Source organism: Cherax quadricarinatus, chromosome 7 (assembly GCF_038502225.1).
Source record: "Cherax quadricarinatus isolate ZL_2023a chromosome 7, ASM3850222v1, whole genome shotgun sequence".
Classification (NCBI taxonomy): domain Eukaryota; kingdom Metazoa; phylum Arthropoda; class Malacostraca; order Decapoda; family Parastacidae; genus Cherax; species Cherax quadricarinatus.
The window spans coordinates 62,515,992-62,528,243 of NC_091298.1; the positions used below are offsets into that span (position 1 = coordinate 62,515,992).

Below are 12,252 nucleotides of genomic sequence, written 5' to 3' on the forward strand. Positions count from 1 at the left end.
AGAAAGCAGTTGTTGTCCCAGGAATGATTGGAAGCACTAAACTCATAGGGATTATACAGCACCTGTGGCTAAACTTGAGTCCTGGAAGAGGGAAGGTCAATGCATACAATGCCTAATGTTTGGGGGTTTTACCTGGGGTTGCTGTTGATAAGATCACAGTAGAGGCTGATCTGGCTGTTTACATGTTTTCTCACCACAAGACAGACTGTGGTTATACATTTTACAAGGTAGAAGCAACCAAGGCTGCATTTATTAAGAGGCATAATTATTACTGACAACTTAAGCAAAATGATTTTCCGTGGTGCCTTGACAGATGCCACTCAAAAATGAGCATTTTAATATCATGAAAGCAGAAACAGGTGACCAAACTAACAAAAACAATGCATATTTAATGTATATCGCTCACATTGATACATATTTACAAAAATATATACATAAATACAATGATTATAAAAAAACTAACATGCTATACACTATATATACATAATATAAACACTTACTAAATAGTGAAGTTGAGGACAACTGTATTGTACACATCTTTGAAGGTCATCTATTATAGTCATAAAGTGCCAAACAAACATGGTGCAGCTTTGTTACATTCCATTTACTTAAACAGTTAAACTTTTGATATATGAGAAAAGTATCAAGTAATGGATATAAAAATAAATACTGTACATAAAAGTTGCACCCAAATTTCGAAGGTATACAAAATAGTGGTCTTTTTACAAACCTTTTAAAATATTATAGTCTAAAATGAACATTGTCAGAACCAATGTTCCCTTTAATGATATGCAACCATTAATGAAGACCCGTCCAGTAATTATTAGACCGTGGTTAGTCATTCTCAGTGATGGTCGCTTTAGTGTCTTTTTTTTATATTTGGTAGTTTAATTATTTCTTCCTGTATATATGCATTCAACTTCTTACATACCTATTATAACTATTAATGCCACATACAGGTCGAGTATCCCTTATCCGAAATGCTTGGGGCCGGAAATGTCTCAAGATTTTGGAATAAGATAAAGCTTGGGGATAGGACCAAATATTTCATATACATATAGCTTATGCACATAGACTGAAGGTAGTTTTGTAATTATTTTTAATAAAAGAAGCACAGCAGAATTAGCAGACTACCAGCATCAGCTGTTAAAAAATAAAGGCAGGCTGGCTTTCAGCCTCCACCTACAATGCTGTGTTTTTATTAAAAGACTACTGTACACTATTTTTTCTTATCACTTACCCATAGGGGCAACTGCAGGCCTTTGACATTTTTAACAATATCTTCCCACCACAGAAGAAAATACACACAGTAACCACGGTGAGTAATACATGTAGGTCTGGCAATGACTACTGCTGATAAACTGGCACTAACAGAGCCCCATCCAGAGTATGTGAGGTCACATATCAACTGTCTGGGTACGCACAATGCCTGGGAACCTCCACAGAGTCGACTAAAATTTTCTATTTGTAGTGACACATTGGTGCTCAAAAACTTTTTATATTTCTTTTTTTTGAATTTTGGATTAGGGATACTCAGATGCTACCAGTAATACATATGGCACTGATACTTGTGCACATACATTCAATCCACACAAAGAACAGGAGTTATATAAATGTCTTAATAATAGGGGTACTTTATAATCTGATTGGTGAATCATCCATATGTACCAATTTGTGATTTGTATTACAAAAACTGCTAATGCAACTGATATAATACAAAACAAAATCTGTGCTGGGATGGTAACAAATAGTATTTAGCATCCTTTCAACAATGAACATGTATAGAAAGGGATTTACATGTTATTTAGGACAACACCCCCCCCCCCCCAAAAAAAAAAAAAAAAAAAAAAAAAAAAAATTCTATGATGAATCCAGAGAGAGCAATGACACTTTACTATTCCTTTAACCTTTTCAGGGTCCAAACCCCTAATCTGAAACTTGTCCATAGGGTCCAAGACTTTTCAAAAAAAAAATTTGTTATTTCTTATAAAATGGTACAGGATTTTTTTCTGATGGTAATAAAACAAAAAGTACGAAATCTGATGGAAAACTGAGTAAATTACACTCAAATTTTGCTGTCAGCGATATTTACGCATCAATGACTTACGTCCTATTTTAGGTCAGTTACACTGTTCCAATCAACCAAATTCTTAACTATTTTCCTAGTATGCCTTTATTTTATTGACTGAGCACAAGAAACTGCCCAATCAACTATTTCAACTACCCAATGAAGTGATCAGAAATTGGTAGTTTGGCCAATTTCACACAAATTTCAAAACAGGGTCCAGAATAAATAAAGCAGGCATTTCTGACACTAAAATAACATTTCCTTTATTCTTTAGTTATGTTTCCAGGCTTTACACATGAATTCCATTTTGATTTTGTATTCACACACACACACAAAATGATGATTTACTGTTATGCAATAATTATGTAAATAATATCAGCATATTCATGAACACATATTAGACCCACCAGTTGATGTGTATTGGATGCTTGATGTGATTCGTTTATTTTTGAACATCGGCAAAAATCGAAGTTCCATTACTTTGAGCTTAATTCTAAGCTATTTTTAATCCTATAACCAAAGTCATCTCCATGTATCTTCTATCTAACGAGACAAAAAACCATGAATACAACTGTAAGAACTACTATATGAAAATACACCGCAGTAGCAGTTTTAAACCAAAAACATGGTTGTAGTTTTTTCTCATTATGCCTGTGTGCTGCAGGATTTTTTTGTATGGTGCACACTTACCCCATAGACCCATTCTCTCATATCTAGGCCCAAATTTACCACTCACAGCTTATCTGAGCTGAGCTGAGCTCATCACGTGGTACTACGGCACGGACTCTGACTTTAAACCCGTAGAACAATGATGCAGACCCTGAAGTGGTTAATAAACTTTATACAGTATACTGTATATATTGCAGTTAGCACTTTGACCCTTTCCAGTTTTAAGATTTTCCATGAATACTGTAGTGTATAACAATACAGTAATAATAAATATAGCAGGCTAAAACACATTACACTAATATTGTATTACACTGAGCTCTTTGGAAAATATTTAAGGTAAAGTTACATTTTACTGCAAACCAGATGACCAGATATCCTGTTAGTGGAATGTTAAACAGGTTGTGATTTTCCAAATTTTTTATAATAATGAGCCTGATTGGTGCTTGTAGCTAACATTAACCCATCATTCTTAAATAAAAAAAGGCAAATTACTGTCACTAAATGAAAAAACCAACATGAATTCTACAATTCAATATTATATCCATATGTGGATCATAAGGCATACACTAAGTCCATAAACATACTACATAAGGCCACAGGCCTACAATATATGCTTACAGGCATACAATGTAGTCACAGGCAAAAAAAAAATCATTTGAACCATAGATGGGAGAAATGGCCCCATAATGAATACCCATTATCTCGGGTCTATGGATTAACAGTGATATGAGAGCGAGAGGACTGACATCCCAATAAGCCACTGAAGAAAAACTTTACCTGAGAGATATCAGCTAACAATCTTCCCTACAAATTTGCATGGGGGAGGGGGTTACATTCTTAAGAGGTCCCACAATACTGAAAACCACAAACTAACCTGTCCTGAAAAATATATTTTATCTTTTATGCATGTAATGTATAGGAGGGTGGGTGAAGGAGGAAAGAGGAGTGATTGGTGGAATGATGAAGTAAAGGGTGTGATAAGAGAGAAAAAAGTAGCTTATGAGAGGTTTTTACAAAGCAGAAGTGTTGCAAGAAGAGCAGAGTATATGGAGAGTAAAAGAAAGGTGAAGAGAGTGGTGAGTGTGTTCAAAAGGAGAGCAGATGAAAGAGTGGGAGAGGCACTGGCAAGAAATTTTGCTGAAAATAAAAGAAAAATTTGGAGTGAGATAAACAAGGTAAGAAAGCCTAGAGAAATGAATGGATCTGTCAGCTAAAAAACAGAGTAGGGGATTTAGTAGATGGGAAGCTGGAGGTACTGGGTAGATGGCAGGAATATTTTGAGGAACTTTTAAATGTCAGTGATAAAAGAGAGGCGGTAATTTCATACACTGGTCAGGGAGGTATAACATCTTTTAGGAGTGAAGAGCAGGATGTGAATGTGGGGGAGGTGCACGAGGCATTACGTAGAATGAAAGAGGGTAAAGCAGCAGGAATTGACGGGATCATGACAGAAATGTTAAAACTGGGGGGATAGTGTTGGAGTGGTTGGTATTTTTGTTTAATAAATGTTTAATAACCTAGGGATTGGCAGAGATCGTGTAAAGATCCTTTATATAAAAGGAAGGGGGACAAAAGAGACTAAAAATTATAGGGGAATAAATTTACTGAGTATACCATGTAAAGTGTACGGGAGGGTTATTATTGCAAGAATTAAAGGCAAGACAGACTAGGATTGTAGATGAGCAAGGAGGGTTTCGAGTGGGTAGGGGATGTGTAGATCAAGTGTTTACATTGAAGCATATATGTGAACAGTATTTAGATAAAGGTAGGGAAGTTTTCATTGCATTTATGGATTTAGAAAATGCATATGATAAGAGTGGATAGGGGAGCAATGTGGCAGATGTTGAAAGTGTATGGAATAGGTAGTAAGTTACTAAATGCTGTAAGGAGTTTTTTTGAGGATAGCGAGGCTCAGGTTAGAGTGTGTAGGAGAAAGGGAGATTACTTTTCCGGTAAAAGTAGGTCTTAGACAGGGATGTGTAATGTCACCATGGTTGTTTAATATATGCTAGGGTGTTGGGGAGAGGAGTAGGATTAAATTATGGGAAATCAAGTACAAAATGGGAGTTGACACAGTTACTTTTTGCTGATGATACTGTGCTTATGGGAGATTCTAAAAAAAAGTGGCAAAGGTTAGTAGACGAGTTTGGGAGGGTGTGTAAAGGTAGAAAGTTGAAAGTGAACATAGATAAGAGTAAGGTGATGAGGGTATCAAATGATTTAGATAAAGAAAAATTGGATATCACACTGGAGAGAGGTAGTATGGAAGAAGCGAAAGTTTTCAGATACAGTATTTGGAAGTTGACTTTTCAGCGGATGGGATTATGAAGGATAAGGTTAACCATAAAACTGATGAAGGAAAAAAGGCAAGTGGTGCATTGAGGTATCTGTGGAGACAAAAAAAACATTATCTATGGAGGCAAAGAAGGGAATGTATGAAAGTATAGTGGTACCAACACTCTTATATGGGTGTGAAGCTTGGGTTGTAAATGCTGCAGCGAGGAGGCAGTGGAGATGTCCTGTCTAAGGGCAATGTGTGGTGTAAATATTATGCAGAGAATTCAGTGTGTGGAAATTAGGAGAAGGTGTGGAGTTACTAAAAGTATTAGTCAGAGGGCTGAAGAGGGGTTGAGGTGGTTTGGTCATTTAGATGGCCTGGTGGCTAAAGCTCTTGTTTCACACATGGAGGGCCTGGGTTCGATTTCCAGCGGGTGGAAACATTTCGATGCGTTTCCTTACACCTGTTGTCCTGTTCACCTAGCAGCAAATAGGTACCTGGGTGTTAGTTGACTGATGTGGGTCGCATCCTGGGGGACAAGATTGAGAACCCCAATGGAAATAAGTTAGACAGTCCTCAATGACGCACGGACTTTCTTGGGTTATCCTGGGTGGTTAACCCTCCGGGATTAAAATCCGAAGAAAATCTTATCTTAGAATGGATCAAAGTAGAATAACTTAGAGAGCGTATAAATCTATAGGGAAAGAAAGGAGGGGTAGGGATCGTCCTCGAAAAGGTTGGAGGGAGGGGGTAAAGGAGGTTTTGTGGGTAAGGGGCTTGGACTTCCAGCACGCGTGTGTGAGCGTCTTAGATAGGAGTAAATGGAGACGAATGGTTTTTGGGACTTGAAGAGCTGTTGGAGTGTGAGCAGGGCAATATTTAGTGAAGGGATTCAGGGAAACCAGTTATTATAGATTTAGCCAGACTTGAGTCCTGCAAATAGGAAGTACAATGCATGCACTTTAAAGGAGGGGGTCTGGGATATTTACAGTTTGGAGGGACTTCTAAACTGTCATATCTGAGTGCCTCTGCAAAGACAGTGATTATGTATGAGTGAGGTGAAAGTGTTGAATGATGATGAAAGTATTTTCTTTCTTTTTGGGTCACCCTGCCTTGGTGGGAGATGGCCAACTTGTTGGAAAAAAAAAAAAAAAAAACTAAGGCTGGAAGTTTCAATTTCCTTGAATAAATTAAGCCTATAGAGGAGAGAGACTAGTCCCTCATAGGAACATTCAGTCGCAGAGTCCTGACATCTGGCCACACTGAGGAAGTAGACTTATAACTGAGATAATCAGGAGAATAGCACATACAAAAGGAGACCACAGTCATGAGAAGGATCTTTGAAGGAAAACAGCAAGCTGAATTTAGTTGGGGTGAACTACACAAGACACAATGACCCTATAAACCTTTAGTGTTTTGTAAATCCTACACACTTGGCTTGAGAGCAACTTGCAGACAAAGTAAAGAACCTGTGAGTAGACTTCATCCCTAACCTCTCCCGCTGAAATTACACAATCAGAATAATATCAACAGTACAGCCCACACTTGCACACTGACGAATATTCTGCAGGAACCTGAACAAGGAAACGCTGAATACACTATTGTCATGTTCATCTGTAAATCTGGTTCTTATTATTATTATTGGTGTAATCAAATAAAGCACTAAGCTGAAAAGAGTCATAGCACTGCTGGAAATTTGGTATCCATTTAATTATTAATGCTAAATTTGTGTTATGATAGCAAGTGACCTGTCGGATGAGAGATAATGACCAGGCCCTTTGCGAGAACCAATATTACCGTACCATTTTTATATTGTATGATAGGCCTGACATTCAATGAACTGGAGGAAATGTTTGATACTCTCCCTTACACTCTCTACATTATGAACAAAAGTAGGACTTAACTCACCCTCTTACATTTCCCAACACCTCCACCCACATGTACATGCATACATGCATGCATATATGCTCACTCAGAGGTCAGTTTACCTTTTTTTTTGCCATCTCCTAGGTAAAATTGAGAGGTGGTAGTTGTCCCAAGTAACAGAGCCTCACACACAACTAACACAGTAATTTTTGGGACTTCAAATTACTGAGCACTGCCTTCTGTCTACAGCCACTGTCTACAGTCCACTGTCTACAGCCACTGTCTACAGTCCACTGTGTGGACTTGTGTATTGACTTTTTCCTCTGAGAGAAAGGGTTATCACTCGGGTGTGGGTTCTAGTATGGAACCCACACCTACACCTGAGCAAATATGTTAAGGAACTGAAGGAAGTTCAAAAATATGAACCTAGACTAGTTCCAGAGCTAAGGGGTATGACCTACAAAGATAGGCTAAAGGGACTGAATAACAACCTTGGAGGGCAGGAGGACCAGGGATGACATAACATACAAAATACTCGGAGCAACTGATAGGGCAGGCAGGGACAGGCGATTGGCGAGGCAGGACACAGGTACTTGGGGGCACAGCTGTTAGTTAAAAACACAGATGAGTAACAGGGATATCAGGAAGTATTTCTTCAATCTCTAGGTGGTTGGGAAGTGGAACATCCTCAACAAAGAAGGGGGTGGAAGCAAACTTTATCCATACATAGTTTTAAGAACAAGCCGGGAGAGAATGAATCTGCCAAGCAGCAAGTTGAAAGACAGGGCCAGGAGCTGGACTTAACCCCTACAAGTACATTGCCTTGTGTGACTACATAATAAGGATGTCTAGTTTGGGCTCAGTCTCAGGAAAGAGCCTCTGCATACTTATTGAGTGGACTTGGTATTTGCCTAGCTTCGTGGACTCTGCCTGTGCTAGGATTGGAATATCTCTGACTGCCTTGCTGATGAGTACACATTGTACTGTGAACTTGTCTTGACTAAATGGTTGCTGCATGTATATGCACTGTGTGGACTCTGGGTTATATACTAGTCAGTTGTACACTTTGATAATTATTTTTTAAGATTTTTTGTGTGATGTATCTTTTATATCTAAGTAGTAGGTTGGTAGACAGCAACCACCCAGGGAGGTACTACCATCCTGCCAAGTGAGTGTAAAACGAAAGCCTGTAATTGTTTTACATGATAGTAGGATTGCTGGTGTCCATTTTTCTGTTTCGTGAACATGCAAGGTCTCAGGTACGTCTTGCTACTTCTACTTACACTTAGGTCACACTACATATACATGTACAAGCATATATATACACACCCCTCTGGGTTTTCTTCTATTTTCTTACTAGTTCTTGTTCTTGTTTATTTCCTCTTATCTCCATGGGGAAGTGGAACAGAATTCTTCCTCCATAAACTATGCGTGTTGTACGAGGCGACTAAAATGCCAGGAGCAAGGGGCTAGTAACCCCTTCTCCTGTATAAATTACTAAATTTAAAAAGAGAAACTTACGTTTTTCTTTTTGGGCCACCCCGCCTCGGTGGGATACAGCCGGTTTGTTGAAAGAAAGAAGAAAGTATCTTTTATATGATAAAGTAGTGAATCTAAAATGGTTATTAATTGTTGGCTGATCAGCTTAAATTTGGCATCCAGACTGATACTTATATAATACAGTATTACCTCATTTACAGTGACTACTATTCCTCATGCAGATTGTAAATATATTTGTAAATCTTCATTCAATAAATAAGTGCATAATGCACTTCTTTGATAAAGTCAGACTGATTAGAAGTGACATTTTCAGTTTATAACCGAGACATTTGCCTACAATGGACCAAGTTTTGGAAGCAGAGGCAAGCATGTCTCAAGCAAGCACCACATGCATAATGCCAACCGTCAAGTATATAACATCACTATGTTATGTGCATCTACCAAAATCATTCAAAACACACTATCTCATGAGAGACCCATTCCTGAGTATGCAGCGGTGTGGAACCCCCTGCCTAGTAAAGCACAAAGTGACACATGAAAGAGTGCAAAGAAGAGCATAGATACTAGTGCCTGAGCCGAGGGGAATGAGCTACGAAAAAAGAATGCAAGAACTAGGTATAATGTCACTGGAGGAACAAATTACAGGGGGTGCATAGTTGGAAATTACATGTCCAAATGAGCCACAGGAAAATTAGGAAATAATTCAACATTAGTGGAAGGAGATAAGCAATGACACAGTGACAGGGTAGCTATGTGAGGGGTTCAAAAATTATACAGTTAAGAGGTGAGATCAGACTGATGCTGGAGCCAAGAGGAAGAGCTAAAATGAAAGACAACTTTACTTCACAATTATCAAGGAATGAAAATCGACACTAAATTTGATATAATGACGTGCTAAATACTCTGGGGAGAAACAGTAGACAATGATAAGCTAGTTGAAAAGGATGGGTCCAGGATGAGTAGACAGAGACAACTCGAATGAGCCATAATTAAAATAATTTACAGTGTAATTGTAGTAAGAAGTCGAAAAAACTGGGAAAGAGTACAAAACAAGTTGACTATATTCAGATTTAAATGGAAACCATGACAGAGCTATGGCACATCAACAATTCAAAAGTTAAGATATAGGCTTATGAGCTGGAGCTTAACCCAAACTCAGCTAAACACAGAAATATGGTTTCAGAAAAAAAAAATTAACATAAAAATGAAACGTATTCATCATTAAAGCTATTGTACTTTACATAACAATATTAATTAAATAATAAAAAAATTTTTTAAAGAAGGCAAAATAATAACTAATTCAATCAAGTAACTTCACACTTGAGAAAAATGCATAGGCATTGGCCCTTGCAGTATGAGGGGCAATTGTGGTAAATCTGTAGGTTGTTGAGATAATGGTCGTGGTTGTTTAGGATTCTGAGCAGCTTGATGCTGACCATTTCTGGACTTCACAATGTTCACCATCTGGTTGGGAGGATGATAAATATGGCCATCTTTTTTCCTCAAAGCTTGACGATGACCACACAATCCCTGGAAGAATTTCCGCCACAACATTACCTGAAACCGTACTAACATTAGCTAATAACATTTCATAATGCATATACTGTACAGTATAAAATAAGATACCAATTTGGAGAAAGTATAAATTTTACAGTGAAAATTTCTTTGTGATCTATTGAATATAAATGGAAAGATAATTTTCTTTTTATAAACACACTAACCATCCCCTACCAAGGTAAGCTGACCCAAAAGAGAAGAAACACTTACACCATCATTCACTCCATGCACAAATGTTATAGCTCTAATGCCCCTCCACAAACTATATCCAACTCCGTCCTTCAGTGTGCCGGCACTGTACTTCCTACCCCCAGGACTCTGGCTAACCTGACATGATATAAATGTTTATATTGTTGTGCATATTTTGTTTTTGTGGGTTTTAAAATCTGTATTTCTGATAAACCAGCCACTAGCTTTGTTGAAAGTCCATCACACTTCAAAGTGGTGATACACATTCTAAACATTTCTTGCCACTGTTTTTTTTGCTTCTTGGCACTAAAAAATCTCTTCTGACTGTCTAGTTGTGACTGCCATACTTAATTTGACAATCACATGAATTTACTCATCTCATCCCTTCAAATGGAATGAAGAACAGTTTTTCATAGCACTGTGTCTTATTTATTGAACTTTAACACACTTTCTGAGCAAAAACATTTCCCTTCATAACTGGAAATGCCCCATATTTGTATTTCCGATTTGCTGCAATTTACAGGGTTTAGGTTAATTTTCATCAGAGAGATACTGATTTATTTATTCCTGGATTATATCTGTGGGTGACGAGAAACACTACTACAGTGGACCCCCGCATAACGATCACCTCCGAATGCGACCAATTATGTAAGTGTATTTATGTAAGTGCATTTGTACGTGTATGTTTGGGGGTCTGAAATGGACTAATCTACTTCACAATATTCCTTATGGGAACAAATTCGGTCAGTACTGGCACCTGAACATACTTCTGGAGTGAAAAAATATCGTTAACCGGGGGTCCACTGTATTCTCTTGTACTTCATTTACATAATTTATTTTTTGTGCTGTGTCTGCAGTCACATCTCTTTCATATTCCTATTGTGTGTGTTACCCCTCTGGGTTCATTCACATTTTCTTTACATTTGATTTGGGTCTGTATCAGCTTGATTTTGTCTTTGTTTAAGTTTTTTTTTTCCCCAGGTCAGACACTTCGTATAGTAGAGATGCAGGTCCACATATTTGTAGCTTTTACTTTCCACCTCAAAAACTCAAGTTCTGTTAATTGATTTCCCTTAATACCTTCACAAATATTACCTTGCTCACACTCCAACAGCACATGAAAGCATATAAACCATTTCCCTCTACTCAGTTTGATCTAATACACTTGTACAAGCCTGCTGGATGCTCAAATCCCTAGTGCTCAAAACCTCTTTATCCCTCTCTCTCCAACCCTTCTTGGGATGATTCTGATGCTGCCCTCCTACCCCATCCTCTCTAAATGCCCATACCATCCCAAGAACCCCTCCTCAGCTCTATGGATTATATCTTCAGTATAATAAACTGTTTTCTAATTTCTGCACTCAGAATTTCCTGCATTATATTCACACAACACATTACTCTCAAACATGGCATCTCCACCACCTTTAGCCTCCTCTCTTATCATGAAAACCTGTGTCTTGCACCACATGAAAGTGTTGGTATGACCACATGCCACTTTTCAAGCTCGTAAATAAACTTTTTTATTATTAGTTTATAGACAAGGCACTGTGTGGTAGAAAAGAATAAGCTCCAAATTAAAATTCTGTAGAAAAATAGACTTGAGAATGGAGCTATGAAACTTTAGTTACCATACTTTGTTACAGGGCTCTGAACTTGCAAAAGACTATCTACACATTCCCACAAACAGAAGATTCATTCACTAGCCCAGATTCTGGCATTGGTTGCACTTATTCTTTACTGCAGTGCAACTCCTTGTATACAATATCCAAAGCTAGTCATGTAAAATTAAATATCTTAGTTTTTCTATTTATATCTTAAGTTAAATATGGCATTTCTTACACATTATTCATGATACAGCATGACTTATATAGGACTAGTTGCTTTATTGAGAATAAAATTTATTGGTGTAAAATTCAGATTTTTAAAATATATAGTTACCGTTTTTGATGACCAGATCCACATGCCTGACGTGATGCCTACTACTAGTGACATGAAGATTTTTAACATGAAGATCTCCACAGATGGTATACTCTCCTCCAGTGTACATTCTGCCCATGAAATATACTGGTGAATATTATTATTCACAAAAAATAACATATCTGGAACAAATGATACATTTAAAAAT

At 37.6% G+C, this 12,252-nt stretch overlaps 1 protein-coding gene across 5 annotated transcripts in view; it reads right to left on the reverse strand.

The window, feature by feature from the left end:
- Positions 1-376: 376 nt before the first annotated feature.
- Positions 377-12,252, reverse strand: part of LOC128686924 (frizzled-9) — a 95,478-nt gene continuing 83,602 nt past the window's right edge. For all 5 annotated transcript variants that reach the window (XM_070082593.1, XM_070082590.1, XM_070082591.1 and 2 more), the window contains 2 exons: positions 12,066-12,175; positions 377-9,938 (listed from right to left, as the gene is read on the reverse strand). In XM_070082593.1, coding sequence (XP_069938694.1) covers positions 9,696-9,938; positions 12,066-12,175 — 353 coding nt within the window. In that variant the 3' untranslated portion in view covers positions 377-9,695. The remainder of the gene's footprint in view (positions 9,939-12,065; positions 12,176-12,252) is intronic.